This window comes from Toxorhynchites rutilus, chromosome 2, assembly GCF_029784135.1.
Source record: "Toxorhynchites rutilus septentrionalis strain SRP chromosome 2, ASM2978413v1, whole genome shotgun sequence".
In the NCBI taxonomy this organism is placed as follows: Eukaryota; Metazoa; Arthropoda; class Insecta; order Diptera; family Culicidae; genus Toxorhynchites; species Toxorhynchites rutilus.
The window spans coordinates 225,668,807-225,686,397 of NC_073745.1; the positions used below are offsets into that span (position 1 = coordinate 225,668,807).

At 37.8% G+C, this 17,591-nt stretch overlaps 1 protein-coding gene across 2 annotated transcripts; it reads right to left on the bottom strand.

Annotated features, from left to right (window-relative positions):
• Positions 1–1,067: 1,067 nt before the first annotated feature.
• On the bottom strand, positions 1,068–12,001 carry LOC129771358 (zinc finger protein 652-like). 2 transcript variants are annotated; one of them, XM_055774916.1, is made up of 7 exons: positions 11,957–12,001; positions 11,702–11,905; positions 10,783–11,630; positions 10,214–10,727; positions 1,846–2,015; positions 1,640–1,781; positions 1,068–1,573 (listed from the first exon to the last, which is right to left on the bottom strand). In XM_055774916.1, the coding sequence occupies exons 2-7, from the start codon at positions 11,855–11,857 to the stop codon at positions 1,316–1,318; spliced, it is 2,088 nt and encodes a 695-aa protein (XP_055630891.1). In that variant the 5' UTR covers positions 11,858–11,905; positions 11,957–12,001; the 3' UTR covers positions 1,068–1,315. The 2 variants fall into 2 exon arrangements, with proteins under 2 accessions (XP_055630891.1, XP_055630892.1); XM_055774917.1 differs by having other exon boundaries at positions 11,702–11,899; positions 11,957–11,992.
• Between the last annotated feature and the right edge of the window lie 5,590 nt (positions 12,002–17,591).

Here is a 17,591-nt window from a genome sequence, read left to right on the forward strand (position 1 = left end):
AACCGCGAGTAATCGGTTACATATTACTAACATAGTTGTAAGCAAACATTGTCAAAATATTGAACTCCCGGCCCCGTTAGGCTGACGCCATATGAGCCTTAATAAAATATATATATTTTGGTGCATGAACTTATAGCCTCTTAGTTCGTGCAATTTTTGAAATGCGAACTAAATTTCAAGTTCGTTTCTGTGAAATAGTATTCTACGAAGAATTGTTTTGGGATGAATAATTTCTTTCCGTGTATGAAAAGAAACGAAACGAAACGAAAGAATGAATACTACGACATCGGGTGATATGTTTGTACTTGATGTTCTTGAATTATAAACATCGTGTTTGTTTTCACATGTCTATGTTTGTGTATCATTGTTCGTGTTGGGGATAGACACTCAACACTAGCGAGAATCATGTTCGAATTCAAACAAAAACATGGAATTTTCACATCGCGTGGACATGTGTAAGTGTTTTTCGGAAGACTGGTCACACCACGTTGAACTCAAACATCGATGCATGCACATGTACATGGGAGAGAGAAAGAGAGGAACGAATTCGTTTTGGGGGCAGTCACTTCAAAATGCAATGAGGACAATTTGACTGGGAAGAATGAAATGATATAGTCGAGTCGGTAGAGGGAGATCAGCTGACTATCCTCAGTTGACTATGACTATGAGTTGACTATGAGCCCTGATGTTGAGTATTGTTTTCAGTTTGGTAGATTGGGCATTTTCGGCTGCTGATGGCATGGTCGTTAGACTTACATCTTGAACAGAAAGTTTGATTTGTGCATGGCATGTCCTTGTTTATGTTATGCTGTTCACAGCAGTTTCCACATGTAGCGTCCTCCTGTGGACAGCGGGTCTGCGTGTGGATAAGTTAAGATGGCTGTATAAAAAGACTTTAAACTTTGCAGTTCATTCGTCGCTAACAGGTTATACTTTTTTTCATCGATTATAACGACAGTTTTGATCAACGGTTTTGAGACTTTTGGAGTCTCGATGTTGCTGGCAAAAATATTGTTTTCGGATTCCATCATTCATCACATTTGATCCACAATTTTGGTGGTTCTAGATAGTTTTTAATGTTATTTATTTCTTACTTCAACAGAAAATCGCATCAACAGCGGGTAATAAAACGATCAAAACACGATCGCTCATTCACCCGCCACGTTCCAGTGGCATAAACAGAAACAAATATTAACTTATGGCTTTACTATAATACATGTCGATGCTGTAAAACTGCCAGCATTTTACACCTACACAATACGCTGTCTGGCGAATGATAATCGATGCCTCGATAAGCGCTTTGTCCTGCTCGCATTCAAATTACTTCCACTTTATGCACGATGTCATCCTTATTTTCATAGCACTCGATTAACTCGATCTCGTATGTATTCGTCACCGCAGTCACGGACGGATCCGCCACGGATGTGGTTGGCACTAAGATCGCCGATGTGGTTTCGTTCGATCCGAGGGATGTAGGTGTCGTGTTTGGACCCCGACACGAAATCATGTGCTGTTTCTTCTGATTTCGTGTAGGGAATTCTTGCTCGCATTTCGGGCAGCGTTCGGCTTGTTTCTACGGATGCGGGTGCAATTAATTTCAGAAAATTGGTCTCACGTAGCAGAATATCGGTATAATTACCCTCATCGCCCGCACTTGACCTAGTAGAAGTCCTTCGGTGGGTTTTACTCGTACGTTGGTCTTCATACCGTGCGCCAAAAACATGTGTTTGTTGTAGTAAAAATGATACTTGAAATCTCGATTACAGCACATATAGTTATCTCTGAAAGCGATATATGATGGCGTATTGAATAAATGAATGACCAGCAAGATGAACGCAAACTCACTTGTAGGTTATGCAGAGATGTTGATCGAATTCCTCCTGTGTTACGTGAGCTGCCAAACAGATTCCGCATTGTAATGGCTTTGGGTTATCATGATGAGCCCTATGCTCATCCAATTTGTCTTTTGAATTGTATGATTGCAAGCAGATGTCACAGACAAAATACGTTTGGATCTGAAAAAACAAATAATCAGGTACATTTATTGGTTCCCAAAATAAATCTTTAGCAGAAAACGTGGAAAACAACTGCAACAGAAACAACCACTAAGAAAAAGTGTAGTAGGCCAGAAATATTGTGGCGCGTTATTATATTCCAAAACAAAAATTACCCGGACAAACGTAACGCCCCGGGCAAACGTATGCCGTCCGACGCTCGCTAAAGCTCGGGCGGACATTGCTAAAGGATCGTATCCTATGTTTCAAACTAACCGGGCAATCAGTGGAACACAGGTTGGCGTGTGAGACACCGCCACTTCCAGCTGGAACATACAGACTCTCACTGCTGCAACAAGATAAGCTGTGCAAAATGTTTTTTTTTTTTTGATCGGCCATCAGCACATGAACAGACTATTGGGTGAGGTGCAAAATGTGATGGGATGCATAAGGATAAATCATCGATTTAAAGGCTGGACACGATCTTTCTGCGTGTCCAGCCTTTAAACCACGGGAGGAAAAAGTCAAGAACTCTCTCAAACAACGTTCCAAATGTCTGAAATGCTGAAATGCTCAAGAGGGCTGGGACAAAAGAGACCCCTAATCCTGTAGCACAAGAGAACTTATTTGAGGTATATATAACTAGAATTAATTCAGCATATGTAAACGCTAGTGAATTTCTCACCGGTGAGAAATCACTAAGGTTGGCTGTAGTTCTACTTCAGGTAAATAAATCACCGAAAAATAGTGAGACGACTCATTCTCTCTTTCTTTCACTCGTACTTATAGGAAATTGAATGTGTTTGCTGTCAGCAGATGTAAACAACGCTGGTATTTTTAAATCCATTTTTTTATCAATTTGCTTCTGCCATCTATTGTCATTTTGTTGCCATGACCGATAAGGGTGAGCAGAAACAATTGATGCCAGTTGAACTCAATTGACTGATCCAAAATAGCCCTTCGATACTGTTTATTCGAGTAGCAGAATGATGAACCATTCAAAATAAAAATATATGTAAACGGGTCGTACATTTTTCATAACTTCAAATTGCATGAAGGAATTCATGAATATATTCATTATATAAATTCGCGCTGAATGTATCCGAATGTATGTATGAATATATCCTTAGTCTAAACCCACCGTAAGAAACGTTTATTACGGCTATTCAATGAACTCATTGAGCAAAATATTGTCTCTATCCAGGGTGCTGACTCAAAACTCGAACAAATATTCCCTGATATTCCCTGATTTTCCAGTATTTTTTCTGAAAAAAATATAGGAGGTTGTGTCCAAGCAAGGAAAGTAGAGTGGAAGGTAAAACGTAATGTCAGAATTGCCGTTCGGACGTATCCCGTAAGTTTGAACTTCTTTACATAGATGGTATCCAAACAACACTAAACATTGACTACAGTTTCGCCGGCACGGTTGATTGTCGTTATGAACCAGCACAAAAAACAAAGCTGCAAATTATGCGCCAGTGGCGGTACCACGATCAAAGCACTCCCTGAATCACATTAGCCGAGCCAGCTGTCGGAAGCATATGCATAAAGATTACTAGGTTACTATTTTCAATGACAACTGTTTATTTATTATACTGCTTCAAATACCTTCGACGAAATCAAATGTAACCATACCAACGTAAGTAATAACATAAACAAATCCAAACTTTTCGTCTTGCCATTCCTCAAACGTCTTTTCTAAATAGTGTAAATTACGAGCCACCTGTTAACTCCACCATCTTGTGTCCAAGTACGCTACGCTGTTATTTTATATAAGTCGCTTGTTAAAAACTTCGGATATTATTTTATAACTAGCTGACCCGGAAAACTTCGTCTCGCCTACAATTGCTTTTCTGATTTAAATAATTTCGAACACTCACGTTCCCCGAAAATTATTTTTCTGTGCGCGATCTATATTCGCAATATATAATTTCTTTCTTGACATATACACCTGACGCAGACTGAGACACTTCAATCCTGATACTGACTGTTCAAATCCGTTGTCCCATACTTGAGTTAAATCGTGAGGAACGGACAACAAATCATTTTTATTTATATGGATATGCAAAATTAGCCGAAAAAAATTACTTTCCAATTTTCCAACTTTCCGAATGGTTTTCATAATTTTTTTAGCATATAAACCTGACGCAGACTGAGACACTTCAATCCTGATACTGACCATTCAAATCCGTTGCTTCGTTATTGAGTTAAATCGTGAGGAACGGAAACCAAATCATTTTTATTTATATAGATATGCAAAATTTGCCGAAAAAATGACTTTCCAATTTTCCAACTTTCCGAATGGTTTTCATAATTTTTTCAGCATATACGCAGACTGAGACACTTCAATCCTGATACTAACTGATAAAATCCATTGCTCCGTTCTTGAGTTAAATCGTTAGAAACGGACACCAAATCATTTTTATTTATATAGATGCTGTGAAATTTTAGAAATAACTGTTTAGTATAATGGTTTGATCACCCTGAAATGATTTTTTTTATTGTAGAATCAGTTGACGACATTTGTTTGATGATTCATTCTTGCCCTCGCAGAGCAATACACTAGCTGATCGTATGTCGTAATTTGTTTCATTTTTGCATTGAAAATTTACCTCGAACGCTATTCCGGTGGCCTTTTTTGCAATTGACATAGACTCTGCTACAGTCGATTATATACTTGTTGTACCAGCACCATTATACCACATCTCATAACTACATCAATATAACTTTGGCACCGAATGGTAACAACAACATTGACAATACTTGCAAGTATCAAATATTATGCTACATGTTATTTAGTATTGCCTCGATGAAATCGCAAATAAACACTTATCATTTTGCGCTATTCTCAAAAGAAACGCTTTTGTTAATATTACTGGTCTCGAAAAAAGTTGCATTACTTTCTCATGCTCGAGAGAAGCGCAGCTGTCACCCTTAGTGGAGGAAGTTTTGTTACTGGCAAGCGAAATCTAATCACATACAAAATTCCAGAACGACATTTACTTTCTTGGTGACTAAACAAATGAAATAAACTCTTTTTGTTAATAAGAACCTCGAAAACAGTAGCAATGCTTCATTATGATCAATATTAGCGCAAATGCAATCCTAGTTGAAGGCAGTTTTACGACTGGCACGCGAACCCAAATACAGGGTGGGCCATTTAAAGTGGAAGCATCTGGCAACCCCATGACTTTTGACAGAGATGTCAGATCAACAAATGTCATACCGCGTTGGAAGCGTCATTTCAGTACAATTTAAACCATGGAACAATACACACCTAAACAACGCGCTGAAATTGTTCAGCTGTACATTCAAAATAACTTCTCAATTGTGTTAACTAAACGTGCGTGGAAAAATAAAAATAAAGTTAAAACATCGCCTGGAGACAACACTATACGTCGATTATATGCCAAATTTATATCGTCTGGTAGTGTTGGTAATGCCAGTCATCTGTCCAGACAACGACCAAGACGTTTCGACGAGAATATTGATGCGAAAAATATTGATTCGAGCCAGTGTTGCAGAGACTCCATCGACATCAGGTCGCCATCGTTCGCAAGAGTTAGGCATCTTTTTATTGCCATTTGTTCGTGAAAATGAATTGGACAATTACTGGTTCCAACAGGACGGCGCTACATGCCATACAGCGGCTGCCACGACCAAATTATTGCTCGAAATGTTCCCCGAAAGATTAATATCGAAAAACGGCGATTATGACTGGCCACCGAGATCACCTGATTTGACGCCTCCTGACTTTTTTTTTATGGGGATATTTAAAATCCAAGGTATACACTGGTAAACCAAGGACCCTGACTGCGCTGAAAGACAATATCCGACAAGAAATTGCTGCCATATCGGCCGAAACATTGGGCAAAGTGATGGAAAATGCCGAAAAAAGGGTACATTTTGCGGTCAAGGCCAGAGGCGGTCATTTACGAGATATCATAATCAAAAAGTAGTTAGAACAAATCTCCTTGGACCAAAATAAATGAATTTCAAAAAAAAAAATTTAATTCCACTTCTTTACTTTGCTATTGCAAAAACAAATCCTTCCACTTAAAATGGCCCACCCTGTAGCTTATAACATTCCAGTAAGACATTCAAGATGCTTGGTATTCCCCAAATAATTTTTTGGTGCACAACCTTAACGCCTGCTTCGCCATAACGTCAGTTTAATGCATTGATACATTCTCAAAGGCACCAACGAAGCCCTTATGATGACGGAAAACAATGTTATCTACTTGGAAAAAGACTGAATTTGCCACACAGCTTGTAATCTGCTGTAACACTCGGTTCAGTGCGAGCGCTTTTCACTGCACCAACATCGCGTGCATCATTAGATGACGCTTGCCTCGAAATTTTATTGCCCCTGGCAATGCGTTTGTTTTTTGCAGGGCTCGAGCCTGCCTTCCTCTTCTTCTTGCTCATCACACACTACGCGAAGCGTCCAAATCATGACGCGGAAAGAAAAACACGATACGAATAACGCGAAAAACGAACAGAAAAACCAAACAATGATATCCAAGTTGGATTACCACTGGTGGGGTCCAATCTTAAATCGAATGCAGCGAAAGCAAAGTGAACTGAATTGCTCAACAGTCCGATGCCGAATGAAAGTTTGCCTCAGCGAGATCCACTGTTTATACTCTAGGCAAGTATTCCCCTTCATTCTTCTACTTTCCCTTTGTTCACGGAGACTTTAAATCCTACGATTTCCCCTCCGTTGGTCGTCGATAAGTTGCTGGTTCTCTCTGTTCGGGAAAACACACAAATGGACAGAAAAAATATATGGGAAAATGGAAACACTTAAAGTTTTCATGAGTTTTAAGCATTTACAAACCAGGGGATTCTGATGTATAGCATATTAAACAAATCTTACGGAATTTCAGATTCGTTTAGTATGTAAATCGCCAAAATCCGTTCACGGCAAAAATAGTTATTAACGTTAACTGTGTTTCATATAAACGTGACCTGTTTTCTGATTTTGCACCCTTAATGAAAGACGTAGTTCTACGTCCAGACAAACAAATTTGTTAACACCATGTTCCACTTTTTTTCAATAAAGCATGGTTAAAAAATGATAACTATTTTATAATAAGTGCGAATCGGGAAAACCACACGATGAAACGGTAGAATAAAAGTGGATATGCGCGGCTCGGGACGTATGAGTACAAAAGAAAATAATAAAAAAAGTGGATCGGGACGACCACACAAAAAAATATATAATGACGATTTGGTCATAGAAGCGCGGATCGGGACGACCGTGCAAAGGTTGAAAGGAAAGAGACCGCACAAACGGATACGGATAGGGACGACCGCATGGGTAAAAAAGAAAATTACGATAAAAACGTGGATCGGGACGACCACACAAAAAAAAAAGCGCGGATCGGGACGACCGCACAAAAACAACGCGGATCGGGACGACCGCAAAAAGAAAATGATGATAAAAACGTGGATCGGGACAACCACACAAACAATTATAATGATGATTTTGTTATAGAAGCGCGGCTCGGGACGACCATTAGGCTAGGCGCAAATTGAGACGCGTATGACGCGAGTAACTTGGCGCGAGATAGCGCCTGTCTTTGTGGCTAATGAAAACAGATGGAATGGCGCAAATTGGTCAGGTGACGCGAGATGGAGGAGCGCTCGTGAGACACGACTCGCTCGACGCTGTGGCTGAGCCACAGTTTCTCGTGCTGCTCATGCTGGTTGTGTTGGTTGTGTTGGTGAACAATCATATAGCGCCGTGAATCTGACACTGTATGGTTGTACCGGTCGGAAGGTTGTGTTAGTAAATAAATATATCGCACAACTCTGTGTGAATCAGACATTGTATGCGAGTTGCACGACATTTACACCAAACTGCGACTCAATATGCGCTCCACCACGCTACGTTTGTGGCACGTATGAGTCGTGTTGATAGTCTCGTGTTCGCTTACGAGCGCTATACGCTTCTCAATTTGCGCCTAGCCTTATACATGCCATCCACTCCTTGAAACAACAGACGCAAGCATCATATTTTCTATATAATATTCTTGTTGATAAAAACTTTCGAATCACTTTCATTTGGATTCTTTCTCATTGCTCCATTCCTGGTAATGAGAAAGCGGATTCACTCGCAAAAAATGGGTAGTATGCTTGTAGATTATATTCTCGCTATGGAACAACAGTTCTACCAGTAATGAATTATAGCGAATTCGTTTTTGAAATGGGTTAGTTCCAAACTGACTCTGTAATAAAAAAAACTATTTCGGGTTCCCAAATAAGGCTTTTTTAGTGCGTTATGTAGTCTGATTTGTTTATATTTGCGATGACAAATGTACAGTGTCGATGTTTGGTGGTAATATTAGTGCATGAGAGGTGAATTATTCTCTATCAAATCAGAAGGACCAAGTGCAGTGCAACATTTTAAAAGCTTTAATTAAACTGTCTACTTCATGTTGTTTGATTACCTGACACATGTAGTCCTGACACTTACTTAACCATTTGTCGATACAGTTCCTGTTTGTTCTACAAATAATCACCATTATAATATAAAATCATCATCAGATACAGTTTTCGTTTAATGTTTTTGCAATTTAAGAAACAACCTCTTATTTCATCACATAGAATACATATTCCATACGTAAAAGTAAGTTTTCATTCAAAATATTTGTTTTAAAAGAAAATTTATTCCACCTGAAAATCCATAATCATTTTAGCCTCCCAATGAAAGCACACGAAGCTTAATGCCGTATACGCGAATATACTCTTCAAAATCCGAATCCGAGCCACCCACAACTCTTACTTCGGACACCAGAAGCAACCTCCGCCGCCAGGGCACAAGGATGCTGGATGACGACTAAAGAATTCAACATGTGATTCGAGCACTGTATCAACCATGTGAAGCCAACGGCAGAGTGCCCGGTGCTATTAATTCTTGACGGACATTGTCATACGGTCATACCAAGCTTTATGGGACCCTTTAAAACTCGCTTTTCTCAGGCTATTGAAACTTTTTTGAAACACAAACATGGAGAGGTAGTTACTTTGAAAGAAGTGAGTGCACTGTTGGGAAAAGTATATGTCCGTGCTGCAACTATAGAAATAGCGGTTACCGGGTTTCGTTATCGACGAAAATGGAACACATTTTTGAAAGTGTAGTGCATCTATATATCTATATATATAAATGGATTTCTGTTTGTCTGTCTGTCTGTCTGATTCTTATGGACTCGGAAACTACTGAACCGATCGACATGAAAATTGATATGTAGGGGTTTTTTGGGGCCAGGGAAAAGAGAGTTTCCCTCCTCCCTGCCATACAAATTAAACACAAATTTCTACATTTCTCGAGAATTAATCCAGCAAATGAAACCAAATTAGGCATATGGAGGTTTTAGGGTGCAATAAATGTTTCTATGGAAGTAAGACACTCCACCCCCTCTCTAAGGCGGACTGCCATACAAATTTTGGTTAGATACCCCTCCCCCCTCTTTTAGGGGGGGCTGCAATACAAATGAAACACAAATTTCTGCATTACTCAAGAATTAATTAAGCAAATAAAGCCAAATTAGGCATATGGAGGTTTTAGGGTGCAATGAATGTTTCTATGGTGGTTAGATCTCCACCCCCCTCTCTTAGGGCGGGCTGTCATACAATGAAAACCAATTTTTGCGTAACTCTAAAACTAATCAAGCAATTGGGGCCAAATTTGGCATGTGAAGACTTTAAGGGGCACGAAACGTTTCTATGGTGAATGGACGCTTCTTCCCCCTCTCTATGGGGAGAAGAGGGGATGGGTCTGTCTTTTTTCTATCATATTTTCTGTATCGAACATTTATTCCATGTAACGGAAAAACATGTTATTTGCAAGTGGTTGAAAAATCTTCAACGAGAATTGTGTCTAAAAATAATCTGATATTATAATGATGAGCTTCAGTAGAAGTAGGTTATAAATTTTTCTTACATGGTTTAGGGCGTTTCGTTATTAGAGGGACAAAATTGCCCCTATCTACCCTATGTCTTCCTATGGAGCACAAATCTTATTATTTAGCTCGCTTCTCTTACCCCCAATTGCCCATTCTCCCATCTTTTCCTATCACATAAGCAGAACTCAGTACCCGTTGAGATCAGATCACTACAAAAGCTATAGACATAACAAAGAGGCATTCGCTACTAAAGGATACCGATAAATGAAAAAAATCCACCTTGGCATAAGACATCATTACAATACTCACATTGTGCACCTTCTCCATATGCATTCGCAGCTTATCCTTGCGACCGTAAGATATCTCGCAATGATCGCAATTATATCTCACATCTTGATGGACAGATTTGATGTGTCGATTCAAATGCGTGTACGATTTGAAACCGTAGCCACACACGCTGCATGTATGTGTCCGCTGGTTTGTGTGTGTCTTTATGTGCTGATTTAGTGTGGATTTCGTCTTGAAGCTAAGCCCACAATCGGGACATTTCACCTGGAAAGCATTCAGGTGGACTTGTTTCACGTGGAGCAACATTTCCGGACGGGTGTAGTACTCCATTGGACAGTATTCACACTTGAACTGACGCACATCCTCGTGTCGCTTCCGGTGAGTTTCGAGAGCAAATTTCTGCTCGAAAGACAATCCACAGGTGTCACACATAAAGTCGCGATGCTCGAGACGTTTGTGTTTGTCCAGCTCCTTTTTAGTTTCGAACTCCATGTCACACCGTTTGCAGCGCTGCAGCATTGGAAATTGCTCCCTTCTACGATCAAAAATATAAGTATTAATAGATTTTACCTATGTACTAAAAAACTCACTTTAAATGTTTCTCCATATGAACATCGAATGTCTTTGGATAATACGTTTTAAATTTGCACTTAGAACAATACTGCAAATCGCCTTTTTTCTGACCCCTAGGAGAAAGTCGTTTGTGCTTTTTCTGCCTCCCCAAGAGTGATTCGTCTAATTGGAACTCCTCATCAGAATCAACATCCTCTTGAAAATTGCTTTCTGAGTTATCAAGCATCTCAGTCAAATCCTGATCAGCGAAATGTTCGGAGGCATTCGACAACCGCTCGATGATCATATCGTTCTCATCCAAATCATCCTCCTCTGTAGAATCAGCACGATCCATCTCTTCATTTTTCAGACTGTTAGGAGCTTTATCTTCCTCTTCCGAATCATCGATAATTTTTTTCGGACGACCGGGCTTTCTCTTCACCTTTGGGCTATCTGTTGTTTTTAGCTTTGGGCGCCCACGCTTGCGTTTAACAGTCGTTTCCAAATACTCAACAATCATGCCTCCCTCATCTACTTCCACCTTTACCAGTGAATCTTCTAGGAAATTTTGATCCAATTCATCCTCTCGATATTCCTTTTTAACGTCAGTCATTGAACCTATCTCATACTGCGAAAATTCCCCTAGTAAATCCTCCAGCTGAAGCTCACCTCTATCCAGAATACGCAATTCCGTTAGAAGCGTCATCGTGATGGTTCTGTCCTCTGTAAAAAGATCTTTGAGCGTCGCAATGTTGCCCTTCTTGACTTGGGCCAATCCAAAGATGAATTTGAGTACATAATTCAATCGTTTCCTATAATCCAAGAATTTGTCCAACTCTTTCAAACAATCCATACAAATGCTGCTCGGTGTGAAAAAATTGAGCTCCTGGAAATCCAAATTTGCGGATTGAAACTTTTTTAAATGTTGCTTCCGGAACACGTATAGCGTTATCTTACCTCTGGTATTGGAAATGTGAGTTCCTCCAACAGGTCAATCAGTTTAGCACCGTGTTTTTCGTTATGTTCATTCAGGATCGTCATCTGTTCCTCGGCCTTGGGCTGCAAACACGTCCGACAAACGTGGGGAAAGCGTTCCAACTTGAATATCGTCATGATACCACCTTGACTGCCGACTTACAGATAAGATAGGACTTCCTAAAACTTTTCCTGAATTTTAATATCCATCAAGTAAAAACAAAATACGCTAGAGACATGCATTCGGCTTCGGGAGAGGATCCATGTAAACATTAGCGCATAGAATTAGCGTTCAGAACAGTCGTCGGAAATGTCACAAGCGCAGGGGTGTGTTGAAGGCGTAGATGACTAGAGAGGCTGGATTGCAAAGAACTATTTTTATGGATCATAATAATTGTGCGTGTATTTGTAATATTCGCGTCATAGGCATAGACATAGTACGCTGTCGCCATCTAGCGGATGTTAGGAATGTATGAGGAAAAAGTAAACAAACCGTGTGTTTTTCAACTGTACTTTGAATGCTATTTTTTCTCGAATTTTTCTGTAGTTAAAAAAACAATACGAAGTGATAGAGTGTAGCTTAGTAAAGCAGTTTTTACTTAAGGAAACGTTTATTTATTGCATTGACACACAATACAGACTCGAATAAGAGTACCTTCATTGAGACTAACATGCTCAAATGCACTTGAAAATTTTCATACATTGAATGAAAACTATTTTTAAATGTTGTTTGCATGGTCAGGTTACATAATCAGGATCCGTGTATAATCATCACTAGAAGAACTCCTTAATCTTTTCACCAGAACCTTTGAAACGTGGACATCAAAAGTTGGATTGCCTTTACAATAAGGAAATTGCTTTTGTTAGTAATACTGAAAAATATGATCATATCGCTGAACCTAACTGTCGCTCGATTTATATAGTCGTTCCAGATTATAAATTAGGATATTGGCCCAGAATAGTGTAACCTTTCATCGAAAACAGATGAAACTTGATACCTCGAATAGCTTTAATGGCTCAGGATGGAGATTGAGCCATTGATAAACAACCGTACCTGAAATCTTCATATCAACGCGTTGCATTTCTTTCCACCAGGTATGTTAAATTACCCTAACGACTTCCTCCGGCAGTGAAATTAAAAATATCTCCCAGGCCCACAAATAAATTGCATGTGGCGTTTTCGCCCAATAATGGCTCCTGAGAAAAAGCGAAAAAAATCATTATCAGACACTGTTTTCGTTTACGATTTTTTATCACTTGTACAAAACTCGTTACACTTTTACTTAGAATATTCAATTGGTGCGGATAATTTGATTTTCATTGATAATTTTGTACTTGAAGCTGTGTTTATTTTTTCCGTCACAGAGGAAGCGTCACTTTCTACAGCAATAAGAATGTTTCTAATGTTTCTAGAGGAGATATTTTAACCTAATTAGCTCTGTAGAACATTATTCTTCCATTCAACGCTTACGCATTCATTACATTTGTGAAACTACTTGTTAAAATCCTCCACTTTTTGCTTTGCGTTTTGTTTATCTTTGCTTCATATATACCGGTTGTCAAACTCAGCTTCGATGTCCCGAATTGAGAACTTTTCCGATATCATAAGCAAATTATAGCAGTTGTGAGATAATAACATACAAACTTTGCTAGTAAATATAACCAACTATTCCCATTTGACTTGAGGTTAGGTTTCTAACGCATTTATTGGTTGTCCAAAACTTTACAATTCATTTATTTTGCAGTGAAGAATTCTCAATTTTTTGTACGCAGCTGATGCGAGATACTAAATTTTGGGATGATGCCCTCAAGTCTTACCCCACATCGACCAGGTGCATTTGTCTTGATTTGATTGGTTCTGGGTAAAATTATTACTGGCCGTCACTAAGACGGGCTATGATACCAGGTGGGACAGTTTGATTACTGAGTGGGTTAGGGAAGTGGTATATAAAAATAGTACGGGAGAAAGCCGTAGGAGGATTGTCGTAAAAGAGAGAGGTTGATCGCAGGCCTCTGAAATTCTGCATCCCGTCAATAATTTATGTGATATTCAATTGATACTGATACAGCCGGTACTTTTTCGAAGATAAACGTTTTTCCTATAGTAAAGACAGAAACGTTTACAACGTAGAATGTCGTATTGAATAGAGCTAACAAACCACGTTTAAACGTATTTCAAGATCGCTACAGAGTGGTTCGACCTAGAATATACTTCTATGCGCCTTGGTCGCTATATCGCTCGACCTGTTTTGTTCATACAGTAAGTTATTACTATTCGACATACCGAGGCACCACTCTGTGTCGCATTAGAGATGATTGTGATATGTAATTCGTGTTAACGTCATTGAACTTTGTATTGTGAATTTGGGGAGTAAGCATGATAATATGGATTTGCAGAAGGAATGAACACACTTTCAAAATAAAAATTATTACTGAAAATTTGATTTTCAAAATCAAATTAAGTAAATAAAAATCACTTGTACCTGCTAGTGGTGGAAAAATGTCATACCAAAAATGTGTCTAAAGGTTACTTTATTTTATATTAGTAAGTTTTGGTGAGAATATCTGAAAAATTTTAGGAAATAGTTTAGTGAGGGTTGAGGGACAACGTTCTTCAAGTGATTAAATAACGCAAAAAAACTTCATGCAAATTTTAGCAATTTGAAACATCGAGCCGACTAATCTGATACAGAATAGTTTGCCTTATACAAACTAATTCCGTATCCAGATGTCGACACCGTACCGCCATCATCGCTGGGTGCTAGGTAGTGCGGACTGAATCAAAACGGCTGTCAAAAAAGATCCAATTGAAATGTCAAAAGAGATCCAACGATCAGGAGTGTTATTTTTCTTATGATAATCAACACTATAAAAGAGGTATTGTTGTCAAGGGCAAAAATAATTAAAATTATAAAATGACCGAACTACATTTTTCCGTCAATTGTTCAATTAACCATTGCATCTCTGAAAGAGCATCTAAGCCTTTCACTGAGAAACGCATTTTTAATGTCCCCTCTCTTTGACATAACGTTTTTTCCGAACGAAATAAAAACAAACGAAGTCAGAGTCACGTAAATGTTTACTCCTGCGATTTGAAAATATTCGATAAAAAGTGGAAGGAAGAGATGCCAGATGATTTTTGAAAAAAGTCTGTAAAAACATGTGAATGTCTGTTAAAAATGGGGAAAAGTCTGTAAAAGTTTGCAGATCTATAGAAATGTCTTTTAACGTTAATTTTCACATATTCATTAATACTTTGTACATCGCGTCAAACCAATATAGTGGTTCTCAGATCTTCGTCAAAAGTTGTAATTTTGTTCTTTATCGCAAAACATTAGACTTTCGAACCACTTAACCGATTTAGATGATCGACACATCAAATTGAAGCCAATGAGTTTTAATTGAGAAATATTGAACTTGCAGATAATATGGATCCTATTTTCGTAATTATTGATTGTAGTCGTTTTTTAATGTTTTCATGGTTTTGGACTAGGGGGCACCATATTTTTTTATATTTTTTCTTGAAAGCTTAGAATTTTTTTTCATAAAATATCTTGATATCAGATATGCTATTTTTTCGTTTTTGAAATATGATTTTTCAAAACTAATCGATGGTTCGAAAAACAATTTTCCCCATTTTTCCCATTACAAAAAGTCATAACTTTTGAACTATTGCACCGATTCATATCATCGGTATATTAAATTGAAGCTTACGAGTAATTTTTCTTTGAAAAAATATTCCTTCTGCGAAAAAAATTGAATTTTTGCTTTTGTAATTATTGATTGAGTTAGTTTTTCATAGTTTTCTCGGTTAAAGATAGGAGCGCTATATTTTTTTATATTTTTTATGGAAAGCTGAGGATTATTTACCTAACATATCTCGATATCAAAGATGCTATAATTATCGTTTTTAAGTTATAATTTTGTAGATTTAACATTTAACATATTCATATGTGACTAAACTAGACCTATGCTACTAGAATCCAATCTTCCCGCAAGTGTGATATTTTTGGCTTGGCTTATTGGCTTCTATTTAATATATCGATCATCTAAATCGGTGTATTCAAATTAATCAAATGTTATGATTTTTTACAGAAAGTTATTTTTGGACAAAGGGGGAAAAATGATTTTTTGAACCACCGGTGAACTTTGAAAAATCATATCTAAAAAAACGAAAAAATAGCATCTCTGATATCGAGATATGTTATGTAAAAATTCCTCAGCTTTCAAGAAAAAATATAAAAAAATATAGCGCCAAAGTCATAAAAAATGAAAAACGACTAAAATCAATAAATACTAAAATATAATTATTCTTTTCGCAAGTTAAATATTTTTTAATAAAAGGCTAGGTCATTAGTTTCAATTTTATATGTCGATCATCTAAATCGGTTCAGTGATTCAAAAGTTATTAATTTTCGTTTGTCATTTTTGGGAAAAAGTGGAAAAAATTGATTTTTCGGACCACTTAATAACTTATGTGTTGTAAGTGTGTTTAAATGTTTCAACGATCTACATATACATACATACACATACATACGCGTTGTTAATTTTTATAAAATTCATTATTTCTTCGTTGATATATTGGACATCCACCAAGGCTTGCGGTCTTGTCGTTGATGAAATTTATAAGAAAATGCAGTGTATACCATCCGCCATGCAAGGCTATACAAGTTTTAGATCACCACACGGCCATGAACCATGTCTGTGGTAACAATATCGAACAGTAACCCATATTTCCTCATAAGCAGACCCAAAAGCGAATGTAAATTGTTGAAAATAGAATGAAATTTTTTATTCGATGTTGTTCAAATACTTAGAAGACATAGTCCTGACCCTAACTTAACTATTTTCAATAAATCTCCTTGCATTTCAGCAAAACAATCTTATCTAGAACAGAAAATAATTATCAGAGACAATTTTCGTTCAAGATTTTTCCTTAACTGCATAGAATGCAATTTTTCATTAATTGTTTATAACCGTATGCTCTCTTTCGTCTGCAATGATGTCAGGGCAAAAGTACTTATGTGTATGAGTTCCAAACTTTATACACACCAGATGGGCCAACCATAAAGACTGCCGGGCCGCTGGTTGAGTATCGCTGGTCTAACGTCATGTGTATTGATATAAACTAAATATAATAACTTTTCTGTATTAAAACTGTGGAAAAATGTCATATGGTGAGTCAAATATTTTTGATGTGATGGATAGAGCCTCTTATTTTTCAAAAACCTGTGGAATATTGTTATATCCAAAAAGTCTAAAACAAAAATAGAAAGTGTTTTACAGAAATGTCTGTAAATTTACAAACATATTTGTAAATCTGGCATCTCTGGTGGTCTGAGAATTTATTGCAAGAAATCGCTTGAAAACATGCATGAATTTGCTTGAAAATGAAGTAAATTGAGTCCGCACCACTTAGGCTGGGTGTGACTTTCAATCTGAGGCCATGATTTGGGTCCCAAACTCGATGTATACAAAAATGTACTTGAAGTGAAAATGTCCAATTATTCGTGTCGCATTACAGGGCTGTCCAATTAGCTAGATGTCGAATTAGATGTAACTTACTGTATTTAGAGACTAGCGGATTGGCTTACCAAACAAATCTTAGAGAATTCCGATTTTGATTCGATTAGCATGCAAATCACTAAAATTCGTTCGTAGCATAAACGGTTATTATCCTAATCCTAAATTAATCCTAATATAGGTACACCGATCGAGTTCGAATATTTTGCATTGTACCCGTTCGCCTTAACCCAATCAGGTGGTGAATTTTGAACTTTCATCACAGCAGTCAAACTATGAAACCAAAACAAAAACAAAAATCTCTTCCGCTAGAACGAAAGTATGTCCCAGGTCGAGATTCCTCTTTACT

Excerpts from the sequence above, each read along its gene's own strand:
- LOC129771358 (XM_055774916.1), bottom strand. The coding sequence starts at position 11,857 with ATGACGATATTCAAGTTGGAACGCTTTCCCCACGTTTGTCGGACGTGT. Across the intron at positions 11,631-11,701 it reads TCACATTTCCAATACCAGAG|GAGCTCAATTTTTTCACACC; the intron begins GTAAGATAACGC and ends TTGGATTTCCAG. Across the intron at positions 2,016-10,213 it reads ATATGGAGAAGGTGCACAAT|ATCCAAACGTATTTTGTCTG; the intron begins GTGAGTATTGTA and ends TTGTTTTTTCAG.